Here is an 18,781-nt window from a genome sequence, read left to right as displayed (position 1 = left end):
GGACAAGTGGTCCTTTTGGGAAGGTGGAGGCTAATGTAACAACTGATTCCAGTGTGAGCAGCAGCAGCATAAAGAAGGTATGAATGGAGTGCTGGGGAAGCCTGGGCAAAAGAGAGCCCACAAGGGAGGGACATTACAGCTGGGCTGAAGGGGAGTGGGAGTTGGCCTGAGCAAGAGCTGCAGGCAGGAAGGCTCCCCACTCCTGCCAATACCAGCCTTACAGCAGGACACCCCCCTTTCACCTCCAGCCTCACTCAGCCCCCTTCCAGAGACATCTGACATCTTCAAGGTTGCCTCCGCCTCCCTCCACCGCTCCAGGACATCTTGCCCACCTCCATCCCCTTAAGACAGATACTGTGCAGGAGACAAGCAAGGCCACCTCTAAGTAATCAGGAGTTTGGGGAGCGGGGCTGCCAGAAGCCAAGTCCTCCTTCCCAAGTGGTGGGGAAGGAGACGAACCCGCCCCCCATTACCCCGCGCCCCACCTCCATCCCGCCTGAGGAAGGAAGTGGTTTCCTCCTCCCACCCCTTCCCTCAGTCTCTCCTGGGCCAGGATTCTCGTGATTCGCGATTGGCTCCCACCGGCGGGACCTTTGTCCATCTGCGGGACTGCGGGAGGCCCAGGCCAGGCTCGAGCCTGCGGAGCGGGAGGGTCCAAGTGGGGGGAAGATAGAGATCAAGGGGGATGGCGGTAGACAGGCAAGAACGAGGGTAAGACCGAGACACAGGCGGGAGCGGAAAACCCAGACGGGACCGGGTACGCGGGCGGGCCCGGAGGGGGCAGCAGGGGGCGGGAGGGGCGGGGAGGACGGGAGGGGCGGGGAGGACGGGTGGGCGGGGCGGCCCCGGCTGGAGCCGCGCTCTTACTTGCAGTGGTGGCTGCGGGCTGGCGGGGTGCGGGTAAGTGCTCCCGGGCCGGGGGCGCGTCCCTTCTTGGCACGAAGCCCCTTCTCTCTGCCCCCTAGCCCGAGTCCTCCGAGGAGAGCAGGCCTCCCGCCATGCTGCTGGGACCCTGCGGGATCCCAGCCTGCCCGTTGCCCTGCGTTCCAGCGTTTTCCAGCACTGGCCGACGCGAGCGGGCAGACTCCCCTGGGGACTCCTGCCTTGTCCAGGGGGTACTAGAGTCCATTGGAGGGAGAGGACAGGAGACGACGACGCGCACAGGACCTGGGAGGGAAGCCCCTCTTGGTCTCAGTTATCTCCCATTGAAAATGGAGTCTGGGCCAGGTGACTTCACTTCATCAAATGCCATCAAAGGCAGCAGCAACAGGTGAGGTAGGTACCATCCTTGTCTCCCTCTTACAGGTGAAGAGAGCAAGACTCAAAGAGGCCACGCCAGTTACTTGCTGTGGGTCACACAGCCAAAGGAGGCAGAGCCAGAACTTACACCCAGGTGGGTGTGAACCCCTAAGTCTGTTTATTTCTCATCCCTGCCTTGCTGTCCCTGCAGCCTGCACTGAGAGAAGTGGTGGGTAAAGCTAATACCCCCCCCCCAGGCTGAAATGAGCCAGCCCTCCCTGCAGGAAGAACCCCCAGAGCAGCAAATCCATCGCCTGGATAAAGGGTGCGAATAAGAATGGTGGGTTGGGGCCAGGGTAAACTCCAGGAGTGGTGGGGAGCAGTGCATCCCCCTCCAGAAACTTCCACACCTTTACTCAGCATCTCCCCTGGCTAGAGGGGGTTCTGGTGAGCTTAACCATGGGCCTTCACCTCTCCGTGCTTCCTGTCTGTCCCATGGGGTTAAGCATGGTACCTAACCTTCACTGAGAATATTACTGAGAAGATTAAAGGAGATGATTGGTGTGAAAGCTCATCCCTGTGCCTGGCCCAAGCTGTACCCCTTTCTCTCTCCATCCCCACCCCTCTGAAGCACTTCTCTGTCCTGGACGCTTTTAACCTCAGGTCTCTTAGAGCTATCTGAAATCTGCAGTGTTTCCAGACAACCCCACCAAGCAGCTTAAGCTTCTTGCAAAAGACTAAGGCTGGCGGCAGCAACTTCTCCCTACTCTGACCCCCCCAGAGGAAAGGCTGGTGGGAGCAGGGTTTTGAAAACCTTTGGGCTGTGGCTTGCACAATTCCAGAACTGCTCCGCAGCCCCCAAGGCCTCCCCCACCACTGGTTTAGCAAGAAGGAGGAAGCCCAGAGTATTCTTGCCCCCAAACCTGCCCTTCTCCTCATCCCGCATGCGCATGCCTACAGCAGGTTCTTTCCCTCAGCCTATTCTGTGTCTGGCCCTTCTTACATTTCCACCTCGACCCCCAGACCCTCAGCATTGATCGGGCTGGCTTGATTCCTGTCTCTCTTGCCACCATCCTCTCACTCAGCTGCCCACTGCAGCCACACCTGGCAACTTGGACATGCTGAAGTTCTCTGCTCTCTCAGGGCCTTGGCACACACTCCTCCTTCTGGGGATGCTCTTCCCTGCCATCTTCTTGTGACTTACCTCCTTGCAATTTGGGGACCACCCTAAAAGACCCAGAAATCCGCCTGACCATCCCACTGCAGGAGCCACACTCGCCTCCTCTCTCTTGCCTCATTTTCTTTCCTTCCTCCCGTGCTTAGCCATGGATGTTTCCTCGCTTATGTGTTTCCTTCGTTCCTCATTTGTCTTGCCAGCTAAAATGTCAGCCTCCCAGGGCCCTGACCTTTTCCTTGCCTCTTTACTTTGGATTCCCCAGAACACAGCACTGCACCTGGCACATAGTAAAAGTTCTGATGATTTTGTACAACTGCAGCAGAGTGTGCAACCATCAGAGTTCTCCTTACGTCTCATTGCTTAACAGCATTCTTTCTGTATTTCTACATAGACCTCAGAATTACCATTCCTCCTAACCGTTTACTGCCTTCCTCAGCTTTTCCCTACAGTGAGGCTTGTGTGCTGTTTCCAGGACCTAGCCATAATACCAACTCAGCTTTCAATATTTTTGTCCAAATTGCATGGTTTGTTTTTTTGTTTGTTTGTTTGTTTGTTTGTTTGCTGCCAAGTGATTTCTTTGAGATATATCATTCCCAGAGTGTTAAGGTCAAGGTTATGGTCATTCTGAAGGCACATGCCACTTACCGCCAGATGGCTGTTTAGAAAAATTATCCCTGGTAATGTGTGCAAGTTTTTCTGCAGCCCTACAAGCATTGGGTGTTCTCGTTTTTATTTGCTTTGTTTATTTTAATGGGGAGGTCCTGGTGGGTTTAAATTTTCTGTTGCTTTAATTACTGAAGCTGGGTGTTTTTCTACATTTGTGCTAGTTCTTTGCTGTCTTGTGAAGGAAGGAAGTCTCCAGAGCACCTTAATTCTTCCATTCACCTTCACTTGTGGTGATGGTTCCACTTGAGCCCATCTCGTGAGAGCAGGGTAAGCCCCCAGGGGCTGGAACAGGAACACAAAGAGCCGAGCTCTGCTGGCTGCAGACACTGCTCTGCCAGTCAACCAGCAAGAAGCTCTTTGAGAGTCCCTGAACATGATTCTGAGGGGAGAGAAAGAACTCTCTTTTTTTAAGTCTTCATGAATATTTTTTTTCAAAATGGTAATTTTTTCAATTATAAAAGTAATACCTGATGTGCAGGGTTATTCATTGGAACATGAGGACAGCAAAAGATTGGGGTACACCCTAAATATTGCTCACTAGTGGAACTATACACATTCCTCCAGGGGAATCCTGTGCTGTCCTGCCACGCAGTGCACTTGACCTAGAACACGGCCAAGGACCGATCTCAGAGATACTACACTAGTCTCCTGCAGCTGCTATAGCAAATGCCTTAAAACAACATAGATTTACTAGGCTTACAGTTCTGGGGATCGGATGTCCAAAATCAGTCTCAGTGACCCAACATCGAGATGGCAGCAGGGCTGCGTTACCTCTGGAGGTTCTAGGGAAGAATGTTTCCTGGCCTTTTCCAATTTCTGGGGACAGCCATCCATCCTTTGGTTTGTGAGCCTTTCCCTCCATCTTCAAAGCCAGCAGTGTAAAATCTTCAAATCTCTCTCTGACTCCAATCTCTGCTTTTATAGTCACGTCTCCCTGGAAGTCCCATTCTCCTGCTCTACTTACAGCTGTGGTACAGTTCCACCTCTTTCATCATCCACCTAAGATGTAACCCCTCTGACTACACTTGGCCCACCTAGCTAATCCCTCATCTTGGGGTCCTTTATTTAATCACATCTGCAAAGTCCCTTTGGACATGCAAGGCGACATGTGTATAGGTTCTGGGCGTTAGGCTTAGGATGTGTGCGTCTTCAGGGGGCCATTATTCAGTCTACCGCACCCTAAAAGGAAACAAGCAAGGTTCCAAGCAGTGTGTGGCTGCACGTTTGTGTAAGGAAAAAAAGCATAAATATGCATGTGCTTGTGAAGGCATAGAAGACCCCCGAAGGCTACATAAGAAACTGGTAAGAGTGGCTGTCTCTGGGAAGAATGGGTAAAAAGGAAATTTGTCAGACTATGTCTTTTTGTATAATTTAAATGTTTTACTGCATATGTCACCTACGTTAAAAATACTTTTTAAGAAGTAACACATAGTCGTTGTACAAGTTCAGACCTTCCAAAAGCTAAGAGAAGGAAAATACCTCCCCCACCCCCAAATCACTCCCTTCTTCTCTGGCAGTAACCACTGTGAAGAGTTTGGCTATATCCTCAGACTTTTAACAATTGCATATGTAGTCTTTTCACATAGATGGAACCATACTCTACATACTGCTATAATGTGTTGGGGGGCTTACTACAGTATCCACCTCTTTCATCATCCACATAAGATGTAACAGCACTAGTCTCTCACTGCTCAGATGCACCTTAATTGACTTAGCCAGACCCGTTGGTGGGCATTTAGATTCTCTGCTGCTTTCCAGAGCAATCTCAACACTGTAATCTCTGTCTACCTGGGTTTTCTTAATTGGAGTGATATTCACACAACAAAATTAACCATCATAAAGTAAACAATTCAGTGGCATTTAGTGCAGTGATGGTTGCAGTTGTATAATCAGCATCTCTATCTAGTTCCAGAACATTTTCAACACCCCAAAAGGAAACCCCCATACCCATTAAGCCATCACTCCCCAACCCCTCAACCACCAATCTGTCTGTACAGATTTGCATATTTTAGACATTACATAACAATGGAACCATGTCGTGATATTTTTGTGTCTGGCTTTTTGCACTTAGCCTATTTTAGAGGTTCATTCATATTGTAACACGTATCAGTACTTCATTTCTTTTGTTTTAATTAATTTTTTTATTGAGGTCTAATTGCCTTACAAGATTATATTAGTTTCAGGTGTGCAACATGATATGCTATTTATATGTATTACAAAAGTATTTCATTTATTTTTATGGCTAGATAACATTGCATTGTATGGATATGACATTTTTTATTTATCCTTTTATATGTTAATGGACACGGGTTGTTTCCACCTTGGCTTTGAATATTTGTGTACATGTATTTGATTTCACCTGTTTTCCATTCTTTTGGGTACATACCCAGGATGTACATTCTTCTGTATACACTTTCAGCTTTATTATTTACTATTTTCAGACACTTAAGTTTTAAAAAAATTGTAAAAAAGTGTCACACAGCACACACTAAGGCAGGATGACCGATGACAGTTTTGGATAAATGTTTTCTTACTTTCCAGATCCGGAGACGACAGGAAAATGGCCGCCTTGGATGAAAAGGTAAGTTGATTCTGTGACCTCCCAGCCTTGAGAAGATGATTCTATTTGGCATTCTAACAGGATAGAGGGAAAGCACCTGTGAGTTCCAGTTATTGTTATTAATCAGAGAAAGGCAAATGGAAACAGCTCATACTTTCATTTATTTGTAGTTCCCTATTAAGTTAGGCAAACCCAAAAAGCAAGTGGAAATGCTTGATGCTGGTTATACTCTGGTGAAACCGGCCCATTCCTACGTCTAGAGAGGGGCCAGGTCAGCCCACACAGCTGTTGTGGAAAAAATTTTGACTGTGTGTATCAGGAATCATGTAAATGTTTATGATCCAAGCTGGTCATCTCACGGGAAAGGAAATAACCAATAAAAAGGAAAAAGTATAATTTACAGCACCATATTTCTTAGCACATAAGACACTGTTGATTGTAGACACACCATTATTTTATGGACTATGAAGAAAAAAACACAGCACAGCCATTTACTGTGATATAACGTGACACACAGTGCTGAAAGTGGTCAATGGTAAGACATGTTCAGATTTCAGATGTTAAAATGTGAGAAAGTGTGGTCTTAGAACGGGTGATAAAAGTGCTAAAAAAGAGGAACAATCAAAAATTGAAATCGTGAGAGCACTGACTCCTTGGTAAGTTTGTTGGCCATTAAAAAGGAAGAAGTCTGATGCATAAAACTAATGGGAAAAATAGGATGCAGAATTGTCTGCAGTCTTTGATTATAATTGTAAAAGACAGATTAAGGAGAGAGAGAGGTAGATAGATGATGGTCAGTTTGGGGTGTTGAGATTAGTATGAATTTATTTCCTTTTGCTCACGTTTTCACAGTATTAATACTGAAAGAAATGAATAGAGTAAAGGTCTGCTCAAGTAGGGTAAGTGACAGGAGGTGAAGCTGGGGAGGAGGGTCCAGGTGAGTCTGGGGGCTGAATGAATCTAGGGAGCTACAGGGACTTGTCGCAGGGGTGGGGTGGATGTGAGGGCACAGACAAAGCAGGAGAAGCAGAGGGTTGGGCTGCAGAACCAAGGACACACCTGGGTGACTTCCTGGGAGTGGGAGCCTATTTGTAATCACACACGGGCCGATTTGCAGGGCTGGCCCAGCAGCATTGTGAGGGAGCTGGGGAAGATTGGCCCAGGAGCGCTTGTAGCAAATAAGCCTCTTACTGATTTAAAGACCAAGTTCCTTTTAGTGATTTATGCTTGTAGAGTTAATTATGTTTTTAAAAAACTGTTTTAATAGGATTGCTTTTAGGAGCTTTGTGATTGCGCAGCTCCCCAGTTTGAGAGGAAAACAACTGTGTTGTAGGAGAAACTGGTGGGGGTTTTGGCCATGAGTCAGGCTTGATTTGCCATAGCCAGCTCTGTTGAGAGGGACTGAGCAGGCTGGGGATGCCTGCCCTCCTCTGCCTCTTCCCACCTCCCTGAGCCTCAGTTTTCCTCTTCTGTAAAACGGGAACAATAACCCCTGGTAGAGTTGTGGTGAGGAGGAAATAAGATCGAGTGCGGAAAGCACTTGGCAGGGTGCCTGTCGACAGCAGATGCTTATATGTGGGGGCTGTGGACTCGATCATGAGATAAGCTGTGTTTGTAGCCCATCAGCTGACCCATTCCTCATCTCAGATGATTTCATGTCACCAGCCATGTCTGGGGAACCTGGGAACCTTGTGGCCCTTTGGCTCATTTCTCATGAGTCCTCTGGAGGCTCGGGGTCTCACAGGAAAATCCTAACACCCAGGCCACCTCCAGACCAAGTGAATCAATCTCAGGGCCTGGGACCCAGGCATCAGGGTTCTTTAAAGCATCTAGGTGGTTCCAGTGTGCAGCCAGGCTAACAGCCACTGGTTAGACTGTGAGGCAAGAAAGAGGGGTGCCCTTCATCCCGTCCTTTCCACTGCCAGAGCATCACTAAGACATTGGGGGGTGGGGGTGGCCCAGATGACTCATTCACACTGGGGGTAGGTCGTAATTTCTAGCTGGATAACTGCATTTTTCTTCTTTGCTTTCATTTTCTTTCTATGCTTTTGTAGACAAAAGGAGGGGGCCTTGGGCCAGGCAGCCTGCGTGGGAATCCGAGCTCTGGCTATGTGACCTAGAGCATGTTGCTTGGATTCTCTGTTCCCGGTTTCCTTACCTGTAAATAGAGATTCAACCCGTCAATTCATGGAGTGTTTGCAGTGTGTTGTCAAAGGCTTTGCACGGAGCTCGGAAATGGCAGGAGCTCTAGTTAGTCACTACGGTTCCTCTGCTATGGATGTTGTTTCCCACGTCGTTTCCACTCAGTCTCATGATCATCTTGCTGGGTCAGCAGACTCTTATCAAGAAAGGAGGGATCCTGACCCTATAGGAAAAGGAAAGAGATGCTGTAGTGCTTGACTCTGGGGTGCGGGGACCTGGGCCACCAGTTGGGCCCCTTAGCCCATAAGCAGCACCCCTAACCCAAGCTGGTTAGCCATCACGGTGGTTGGTTTTGTGAACCTCAAACTTCCTCCCCACCCTAGAGAAGGAAAAGCAGTTACACTTATTTAAAGACTTCCCTGATTTTAAAAATAGGCATTCCTCAGAACACAAATCTCTGGGGGCTGGGGGTGGGGGAGCCAGTGCTGGGGTGCATGAGCTCGCTGCTGGGTCTTCCTGCCAGGGATGCATTTGATCCTCCAGATATGTGTAGTGGGAACCTGCAGTCCGCCAGACAGAGGATATGGCATGAGCAGGAATCCACCTGGTCTCTGCCCTGATGGGGGCGACCAACTCCAACAGTCACACAAGCAGGTGCACCTGACTCCAGAGGGCAGGAGTGTGGGGCCCTGCATGAATGCAAGGTGGGGTGTGGGAGGGGGCGATACCTGGTCAACTTCTTGGAGCTGAGATGCTTGAGGGAGACCTCCTGCGAGGGGAAAAGAAGATAAATGACAAAGTGGAAGAGGAGTGGGAATTTTAGGCAGAGGGAAATGTATGTGCAAAGTCCCTGTGGTTAAAGAAATCTGTCCAGTACAGGGAGCTGAGAGGAGACAGTGTAGCCAGAGCAGAGAGGTTGGGGAAAGGTGAGGTAAGGTAGGCAGGCAGAGGCCACAGCATGCAGAGTAGGTGTGGGCCTCTGCAGGACACTTGGGTCTTTATTTTTAAAAGCAGTGGGAAGCCAAAGAAAAGTTTTTAATAGGGGAGTATGTTAGAGGTCCCCAAGATCACCCCAGGTTCAGTGGTTTGCTAGGAGGGCTCATAGGACTCAACAGCTAAGATTTATTACAGCAAAAGAACACATTAAAATCAGCAAAGGGAAAAGGCACATGGGCTGAGGTCTGGAGCAAACCAGGCTCCAGCTTCCAGAGTCCTCTCCAGTGCAGTCACGGAGGACACGCTTAATTCCTCCAGCAACGAGTTGTGACGATGCCTGTGAAGTGTTGCCGACTAGGAAAGCTGGTTAGAGACTCAGTGCCCAGGGCTCTTACTGGGGCTGCTCATGGAGGCAACTTCTTTCCAGCACTTATAAGAATTGCAGATTCCTAGAAGGAGAGCAGATGTTCAACATAAACCTCACTGTTTATATGGGACCGTGAGCCCTTCCTTTCTCATCAGGGAGTGGAGGGAACCCTCCCGAAATCTCAAATTCCCAGATGCCAGCCCAGCGCCAAGCAAGCCTTTTCTGCATAGGGAGTGACATGGTTCTGTTTTGAGAAGTGCTCTCTGACTGTTGAAGAGAATACAAGAGTGACGGGACAGCAGTGAGGGGCTGATACACCTTCCACGTGAGAGGACGAGGCAAGGCCGAGGGCACGACAGAGGGTAGCGGAAGCACGTATCAGATTCCAGGGTCATTCAGATGCTAGAATGCACAGGGCTTACTGATGGGTGGGCCGTGGGGGATTGGAGACAATATCTGACCCTGCCTGTGTGTGTCTTAAGACCCCCAGACCAGAAGACAAGAGACCCAGATGTGTGTCCATGTCTGCTGACTAGTGACAGTTGCCATGTTACAGAGCCTCAGTTTCCCCGTCTTCTAAGGGAGGGAAGATTGCAGCTCAGAACGTTGATTCCACCTCTTACAATACCATTCTTTCTGCTTTAAAAAATCCAGTTTTTCTGCCATATTTCCCCCTCGTTGGCAGAGCGTCTTGGAAAGAATAAAGCTGATAGACTGGAATTCCTATGCCAGGTTTACCGCTTATGTTTTCTTGTTTCTTTTAAAAAATTCTACGTGAACAAGTTCTCAATGTAAGAAATTAAAACAACAAACTAGTATATGTTAGGTTGAACTACATGAAATTACTAATTTCTACCAGTTTTGACCTACAAAAACAATTTTTTAAATGTCTCTTATTTCAGGAAAGTTTTCCTGAATTACATCTTGAACTATTTGCTTTGTTCCATTGTTTTGGTTTCCCTGTTCAGAGATTCCAGTTATGTGTATGTTGGATGTGTTAATGTACATATATTCGTTCTCCCTGTCTCCTTTTCTCCTTTCACAGACTCCCTTCACCACTCAATTCTCTGCCGGCTGGATCTTCCTCCAAAAATGACTCTTTCTTATGGTTAAACCTAATAGAAAAAAGAAAAAAGAAAAGTTTCTCTTCCCCCTCCAACCCAATCCCACTCCCTTTCCGGGAGAAACCATTTGGTGTGGGTTGTTGATTTTTATCTGCTTTTAACAAAAATGGAATTATACGATACATTCTGGTCTGAAAGGTGCTAGCTTTTAACCGTAGACCAAGGACGCGTCCTGTGTCGGTGCTCACAGGCCCACAGGCTTCCTGGCTACATAGCAATCTGCAGTGTGCGTCTGCTGTCGTGTACTTAACGATGGGCCGTGCGGTCATTTCCAGGTTTGGGCTGTTGTAGCGACTGCAGCAAGCATCTGTGTGCTCGTGAGTCCCTTGTCAGGTCACATGATAGGGGCACTTTAGATTTTGATAGAAACTGGTTGAAGTCTGATCCTTTCCTTCACTGGTATGTCTGGCACATTGGAGAGACTCAGTTTTTCAAAAGATGGAAGAAACTGCCCCACTGCCCTCCTAAAAAAGGGCATAACCATTTACATGTCCGCCAGGTGGTATATAGTGTCCCCTTCCTTACACCTCCGTCTACCTGCCACACCCTGTGATTTGGACCTTTGGTCTCTTCTCCTGTGCCTCAGTTTCCTCTTCTGTAGAATGGAGAGACTTCCCCTCCCTGCCCTGCCTCCTCCTCAGGACTGTTTCAAGCTACAAGGCAGAGCAAGAGGGGATGGGGGCGGCCTGTAAACTGCTGCCAGGATTGGCTGCAGAAACACGGACACAGGCTTCATCCGGCTGGTTTTGTGAGGACCCTGCTTACTCCAGGGAGTCATAAGCTGACTTGGGCATATGCCCTCTGGATTCATTTCCTGGAGCTAGCATAACAAATAACCACAAACTGGGTAGCTTAAAACGGAAATTCATCCTCTCAGTTCTGAAGGCTGGAAGTCCAAAATCAAGGTGTCGGCAGGGTGGGTGCCTGGAGGCGCAGGGGGGATCTGTCCGTCCCTCTCCCCCAGCTTCTGCTGTTGCCGCCGTCCTCGGTGTTCCTTGGCTTGTAATCATCACGGCAGTCTCTGCCTCCATCGTCACCTGGTGTCCTCCTCTGTGTGTCCTTTCCTCTTCCTGTAAGGGTACCAGGCATTGGATTTAGGGCCTGCCCCAAATCCAGGATGGTCTCATCTCACGATGTTTAATTCATTGCATCTGCAAAGACCCATATTCCAAGTAGAGTCACATTCTGAGGTTCCAGGTGGACATGAATTTGGGGGCAGCCACAATTCAACCCATTACACCCTCCTAGCAGGCAGCTGTCCAGTCACTGGCTGCCTGGCTTTTTCTTGACCGTGTGTTGAGAAACATGGGCACCAATCACACAGCACAGGGGGCTCCAATCCTGTCTCTGCCGTTTTCCCAGTCCGTGACCCTGGACATGTCACCTCCCTCACCAAAACCCAAAATGATGACCTCAACCTCAGAGGGTTGTTAGGAATTGAATGAAATAGTGCATTTAAGGAACTTAATGGTAACATAAACACTAATGTAATTAACAATCCGTAGTAACAGATGTCACTGCTGTTGTTGGAGTTTTGTAGAAAGAGTGTTAATTAATAAGCACCTCAAGTCCCCAAAATTAAATTCTGGGAGGGAACAGGAAAATGGGGACTTACGGGACATTGGGAATCAGGAATTGGCTGAATTTCTTGAAAAGTGCCCTTTTCTGTGATTATTGGATGACCATGAAATAGGGATTTTCCCTCTCCTACAGATGGCAGCTTCAGAGGCTGTAAAAATAGGTATTGGTGAGAACGTTGTTTTCTCCATCTCTTCTAGGTCTGTTTTTCTCATTTCTTCCCTTTTCTCCCAGGTAATAATTTTACCTGTCATGTGTAAGAGAGAAGTAGGCAATTCATTTATCTTTGAGGGGTAGCTCCTGCAGGTTTTTTGTTAATCCGTTTATTAGGTATTTGCTGAGCTCCTCCCCGTGACTGAGATAGGGAGTCTCTGCTCCCCCACCCCCGCCAAGTTCGCAGTGCTCATTAGTTAGTGGTGTGATGGGGAAATAGAGGAAGGACCCTCATCCAGCAGGTGGCGGTTACAGGCCTCCCAGGGGAGCTAAAAGCTAGATGTCCATATGGCCTAAAAAAGAACTAGGGCGAGACAGGCCAAGGCTATTCCAGACAGTGGGGACAGGTTGTGCAAAGTCCTAAAGCAAGAGCGAGTGTGGTTTGTTCTAGAACCACAATGCATTCGGTGTAGCTGGAGTGTGGTGGAGGCTGGGAGGGGACCAGGGTGTGGGGAGCCCAGGAGAGCCCCGACTGTGTCCTGAAGGCAGTAGTTGGCAGGCATGGGGGAGCTGAAGGTAATGGGGCCGGGGTAATGAGAGCAGAGGCACACTGCCAGGTTGGCATTGGAGAAAGGTGATCCTGGCCAGCACTGTGTGGAGAGGAAATTGGGGGCAGGCAGCCGAGTGAGGAGGCTGGTGCAGGCTTTCCAGTGGTAGGAGAGGGTTAGACGGAGAAGAGAAGGTGGAACGTGAGTAGTGACGAGACAAGGTTACACTGATAAGCTTGAGGGAGAGAGAGGAGCCGAGGATGATCACTGGTTCTTGGCTTGGGCAGCAGGGTAAGATGGGATGCCATGCCCTAGAGCAACATGGGAGAAAGTGGATGTGGGAGAGAAGATAAGAAATTAGTTCAGTTTGGGTCACAGCAAACTAATGGCCTGGCAGGATACCAGACGTCTGGCTGGAGACTGATTTGAACATGAGTCGTGTTGAGAACACAGGTGTGCTGAGACCACCAAAGCGGGAGTCACCCAGCACCAGGGCAGGGTCAGAGTTGGGGCGTCAAGGACTTCAGATGGTGTGGGGGAAGGGCCATGGTACAGGACTCTGAGAAAGGCGCCTAGAAATAGGAGGAAAATCAAGAGACAAGGTTGTCAGAAAGAACAAAGTACGAGAGGATGCAGTCACGCAGGTGGGAACCACAGTTGTGGGCTTTGATCTGGAAAGGTGACCCTAGAGAGAGTAGGGTCAGGAAGTGGTGGGGCAGCAAGGTTTAATGCAGGGGGCATGGAGGTGGGAGGGTACCCAGTGCCAGGCACTCCACTGGGCTAGATTCTCAGGGTTGCAAGTGACAGAAGCAACTCATGTAGCAACCCAAAGCTGCAAAGGGAATCTTATCAGTTCATGTGACTGAAGAGTCTTGGAGTTGCAGGGGCCAGAAGCAGGCCAATAAGTGAAAAAGTGAAATATCCACAGACAGTGATGAAGTCGGAAGAGTGGAAATGAGAGTTTTTGTGTTGAAGAAGAATAGCAGTCACTTATGGAGGGGCAGCTCCAGGCCAGGCCGATGCTCTGTGTAACTCTCTGAGTCAGTCCTTCCAGCCGCCAGGGCAGCGTGGGGGGAACCCAAGAGCTGAGGGTCCAGGGTGGGTGGTGCAGTTTCAGAGGCCCACAACATTTTCATGATCAGCTATATCGTTACCCTTTTCTGGAATTTTTCTGCTTCTAGAATGACAGATTTTTGACTTAAAACCAGAGTTATTTTCTGCTCTACTGGGTGCTATAAATATTTTCATTCCAAATTATTGAAAGTTGCTTCTATACTGGTCACAAGTTTTCAAAAATAAAAATTTCCTGTCTTGTAAAATATAAATGTGGGTTTTACAAAGCACTCTGAGACTCCCACCATGCTGAAAACTAGTACAGGAGGTTTCCATCTATGAGATGAGGTGTTTTAGGGGGAAATTATGGCCAGTAGCAGCCTGGAAGGCTTCAAGACAACCGTGGGCCTGGCAGTTGGCCAGCCCTGGAAACGGTGATGGCGGGTCCAACTGCAGCCCTGTGAGGGAGAGAGGGTACCAGTGCCCTCCACCAACAGGTGCTTGATGGGCTTCTGCTCCAGGTCAGGTGTCACATGAGACTCTGGGGACAAAGACCCTGCCTTCATGGAGTTAAAATGCTGGTGCAGAGTGAGAAGTAATAAAACAGTTGCAAAAAAAATTTGTAGTTAGAAATAAGGCTTCTTGAAGGGAAAGTAAAGTCTATAAAGAGAGGTTATAAAATTGAAAGGGGGTCTGATTTGGATTTTCGGGGTCAAAGAGAGCCTGTCTAAGGAAGGGACATTGCAGCTGAGGCTTCAAGCGTGAGTAAGAGGGAGCCCAGCCAGAGTGGGAAGGACGTTCCAGGTTGAGGGAAGAGCCTGTGTGAGGCTCGGAGAGGGCGAGCGTGGCACACTGGAGGGACAGAAGGGCAGCCAGCATGCCTGGCGTGTGGTGAGTGGGTCAGGTTGTGGGGAAGATCAGGCTAAACCCCACAGGGCCACATACATCATGTGAAGGGCCTTGGGTGCTTATTCAGAGAGCACAAAGCAGGGGGGCAGTGATATGATCAGGTACGATAGTCAGAGGTGAGGGTGTATGAAACCCACTCAGGCTGCTGGGTAGAGAATGTGCTAGAAGAACTGGGTCAAATGAGAGAGAGCTCTGAGGAGGCTGTTGCAGTCTTCTGGGTGAGAGAATGAAGGCTTGGACAAGGGGGTGTTGGAGAAGGAAATGAGTAGTGGGGGTGAGGAGAAGAGGGCCAGTCAGGCCCCGCATCATGGATGGGGAAAGAATCGGAAGGGTCACTCTCTGGAGGCTATGCCGTGGTCATAATCTCTCCTTGGGCCTCTTAACATCTGAGGAAGTATCAAATCGGGGGCTCCCAAGGTACCCGAACAATATGGGAGACTGGGAGGGGAGGAAGCCTGGAGTCCAAACCATGGGATTACCAGATGGAGCGTTTTGGAGCCACCTCCACACACATCACCCACACCCTCCCCCCACAGTCTTTGGAGTGCCAGGGACTTCTCAGGGTACTTAACAAGAAAACGTTGGGGTTCTGGGGAGGCTTATGAAAGAGGTGGAGTCCTTTGACTTAATTTGGAGCTTGAAAACCTACAAGGCATCTCAGAACAAAGAACAATGAACAGGGGCCAAGGAGCTTGAATCCTATTCCCAAGTACACTGCTTCTGGTTACCTGTGACCTTGAGCAAGCCCTGGCTGCCCATCTCTGAAAAGCTCCTGTCTCAGAAAGAGTGAGGAGATCAGAACAGGTAATCTCTAACCTTTTCTGAGCTCATGAAACCGTTATGACTATGCATCAAAAAGTGTACTAATAGAGAAAGATTGTTTTATTTTACTTTGAAAAATGTAAAAATATAAAAGAATAAAAATATTATCAAATACTTATGTAATCATCATCCTGAATTGACAGCTATTAATATTATGTCATGTTTTCCTCAAATCTTTTTGTAATTTAAGATGTTTTTCAGATAGAGTTCATTTTTGTCTCCCTTCATTTTTACCCCTTCCTAAGGCACCACTGTCATGCAGTTGCTATCTCGTTCTAGTCCATTCTTTTGTATGTTTGCCCTCCCTGTTGTTCATTGAACTTCTTGGATCTACGTGTTTATATTTTTCCATCAATTTAGGTTTTTTTTTAAAAACAGTCTTTATTTTTATTTTCCCTCCCTTCTTCTGCCTCACCTCCCCGCCACTCTGGTTTAAGCCGTTGTCTCTCAGTCTAGTTGTGTAGGACACAGTGGCTGCCGGCCACTCAGCTGGCCACTGGCTGCTCTTGGCAGCACATGGTATCCCATGGCAGCTCATGCCGGCCTTCAGCTGCTCATGGCAGCCCAGCTCCAGGGAGAGCTGTTGTTCACAATCTTAGCTGTAGAGGGCGCAGCTCACTGGCCCATGTGGGAACTGACCCAGCAACCTTGGCGTTAGGAACACGGTACTCCAACCACCTGAACCACCAGGCTGGCCTGAGATTTCTTTTTTCTAGCCATTATTTCTCCAAATATTTTTTCTGCCCTAATCTCTCTTTTTGGTACTCCGGGTACATGTATGTTAGACCACTTAATATTGTCCCTAAGGCTCTTCCTTTTTTTTTTCAGCCTTTTTCTAATCATGCTTGCACTGGGTATTTTTTATTACTCTATCTTTAAATTAACTGATCCTTCCTTCTGTAGCATCTAATCAGCTGTCAAGCCCATCCAGTGATTTTTCATTTCACGTATGTATTTTTCAGTTCTAGAGTATCCACATGTGTCTCTTTTATAGTTTGCATTTCTCTATTGAGATTCTCTATTTGTTCCTCATTAAGTTCATGTTTGCCTTGAAATCCTTGAACATATTTATAATAGCTATTTTTGAACCTTTGTTGGCCCATTCCTTTATCTCTGTCCATTTTGAGCTAATAAGCTTTTTTTTTTCCTGGTTATGGCCACATTTTCTGCTTATTTATCTGTCTAGTAATTTTTTATTATATGCTGGACATTATGAATGTTGTTAAGTGTATTTTGCTGTCTTTCCTAATAGAGTATTGAGTTTTGTTCCAGCAGGCAGTTAATTTATTTGGGGATCAGCTTGGTCTTTTCAAGGCTTATTTTTTTAAGCTTAGTTGGGATGGGTCTAAGGTTGCCCTGACTGTAGGGCTGGATTAGTTCTACTGATAAAGCATGGCTTTTCTAGAATTCCTACTGAATGCTCAGTGTTCAGTGAGATCTCTCAAGCTGGCTGCTTGGAACTCTCAGATTTCCCAACCCAGCCTGGTATAGTATCTGGTAGTGGTTCAGCTAACAGTTCCCCAAGAGTCTTTTTTTCCCCTGAAAGTTATATTTTGCCCTGCGGGTGACGACTTGCTGTGTGTGTGTGAAATTTAGGACTCGGCCAAAGTCCAATTTTTGGAGCTCCTTCTCTGCACGGCTTCCTTTTATCTGGTACCTTGGCATGCAAATTCCTGAGAGAGGGAGGTTCAATAACCCTGAACTCTAACCTTTGCCTCCACTGTCCAGAAAGTGCCTCCAGGCAGAAAGCCAAGGGATTTTGGAGCTCATCTCTTTTGTTTCTTTCTTCTTAGGGATCACAGTAACTTTCATGTATTTTATCCAGTTTTAGTAGTTTTTTATGGCAGTTACTCTATTTTTATTTTACTCTATTTACTCTCAACAGTTACTCAATTTTATTACTCTTATTTATACTAGTTTCTCTATCATGGTCAGAAGCAGAAATCCCATTCTTTTGTATGTTTACACTCATATTTTTACACATTCCAAAAACAGTATATGGTAACATTTTACATATATTTTTTAAATTTTACTTAAGTGGTATTATATTGTCCATATTCTTCCATATCTTCTTTTTATACTCAACGTATTTTTAAATCACATTGCTGCATTCATTCAGTCACTTAAATATTTGAGTCTTTTGAGTGTCTGTTAAGTGCAAGGCACTGGGTGTACAGTTGCACAAAATGGAACAAGTCCCATTCTCATGGAGCTTAGAGTCCAGTTGGGGAGGCAGGTAATAAACAAACAAATTTATATATATATTTAGACAGCAATAAGTGAAATAAAGAAAAATGAAGCGGGGTAAGAGGAATGCTGTGTGACTGGGGGAGGGGACCAGACCAGGTCTCAGAAGTAGTGATATTTGAGCAGAAGCCTGACCTAAGAGAAGGTACGAGCCCATGCAGATGTCTGGGGGAAGAGAATTCCAGAAAGAGGAACTGGGTGTGCTGAAACGTCATTTGAGAGTTTCAAGGAAGAACATGACATGATCTCACTTATGTTTTAGAAAGTTCTTCCTGGTTGCTGTACGGAGAAAGGATACAGGTAGGAGGCGGGGAGGCTGCTGCAGTAATCCAGGCAAGAGATGATTGGTTTAAACCAGGGAATAGCAATGGAGATGGGAGTAATGGTCTTACTTGGAATGTAGTTTAAAGGTAGAGCCAACAAAATTTACTGTTAGGCAAATGTTGACAGTGAGACAGAGAAGGATCAAGAACAATGCCAAAGTCATTGGCCTAAGGAAGTCAAATGAAATTCCATAAACTGAGATGGGGAATGTTTGGGTAACGAATGAATAATTCCGTTATGGACATGCTTAGGATAAGATAGCTATCAGGTAACTAAGGGTGATAGCCTATAAACAGTTGGATATCATGTCTGGAGTTCAAGTGAGCGATTGGGATTGGAGATAGTATTTATACATCATCAGTGAAAAGATGGCTTTTAAAGCCACACTGCTGAATGAAGTCCCCTAGGAACTCAGTATGGAGAAGAGAGGTGATCATAGACCCAGGCCCTGCCAATGTCAGTACTTAAATGTGAGGTCTTCCTCTTAAGGGATCCAGTAAGAGAGACTAGCAAGAAGCAAGAAGCGACCCCTGAGGTAGGAGGAAAACCAGGGGAGTGTGGAATCCCAGTGAAGAAGCCCATGAAGGGAGTGTTTGAAAACAAAGAATGATCTAATGCATTCAGTGCTGCTGAGCGGGAGCATGTAGATATCCTCAGTGATATATAGAGACGTAGTTCATTCATTTTAATTGCTATATAGTCTTCCATCACACGACTAGAGGAGATTCATTTCTCTGACTCTCATCATGTAGGAGAACATTTGCAGTGAGCATTCTTGAACATGTCACTGATTTGAGCACATGTGGGCAAGTTTTTCTTTGGAGCCATTCTGGGGATGGAATCATTCATCATTAAGAAAGATGTACACAACTTCCTCTTTGACAAAACAATGCCATATTGCTTCTAAAAATGGTGCAGCGAGTGTTTGTTTGTATC

At 47.2% G+C, this 18,781-nt stretch overlaps 1 protein-coding gene across 5 annotated transcripts in view; it reads left to right on the top strand.

Annotated features, from left to right (window-relative positions):
* The first annotated feature begins 556 nt into the window (after positions 1-556).
* HVCN1 (hydrogen voltage gated channel 1) overlaps positions 557-18,781 on the top strand; it is a 31,330-nt gene continuing 13,105 nt past the window's right edge. The window contains exons 1-3 of one of the 5 annotated variants that reach the window (XM_081036404.1): positions 557-711; positions 1,306-1,393; positions 5,624-5,663. In XM_081036404.1, coding sequence (XP_080892530.1) covers positions 5,643-5,663 — 21 coding nt within the window. In that variant the 5' untranslated portion in view covers positions 557-711; positions 1,306-1,393; positions 5,624-5,642. Of the gene's footprint in view, positions 758-816; positions 901-965; positions 1,276-1,305; positions 1,394-5,623; positions 5,664-18,781 lie in introns of those variants that run through there. The other 4 variants (XM_081036403.1, XM_081036402.1, XM_081036406.1 and 1 more) reach the window with 4 other exon arrangements.

Source organism: Rhinolophus hipposideros (genome assembly GCF_964194185.1).
Source record: "Rhinolophus hipposideros genome assembly, chromosome: 24".
NCBI lineage: Eukaryota > Metazoa > Chordata > Mammalia > Chiroptera > Rhinolophidae > Rhinolophus > Rhinolophus hipposideros.
The sequence above is the reverse complement of the archived record's forward strand: the minus strand, read 5'-3'. Positions and strand labels throughout refer to the sequence as shown.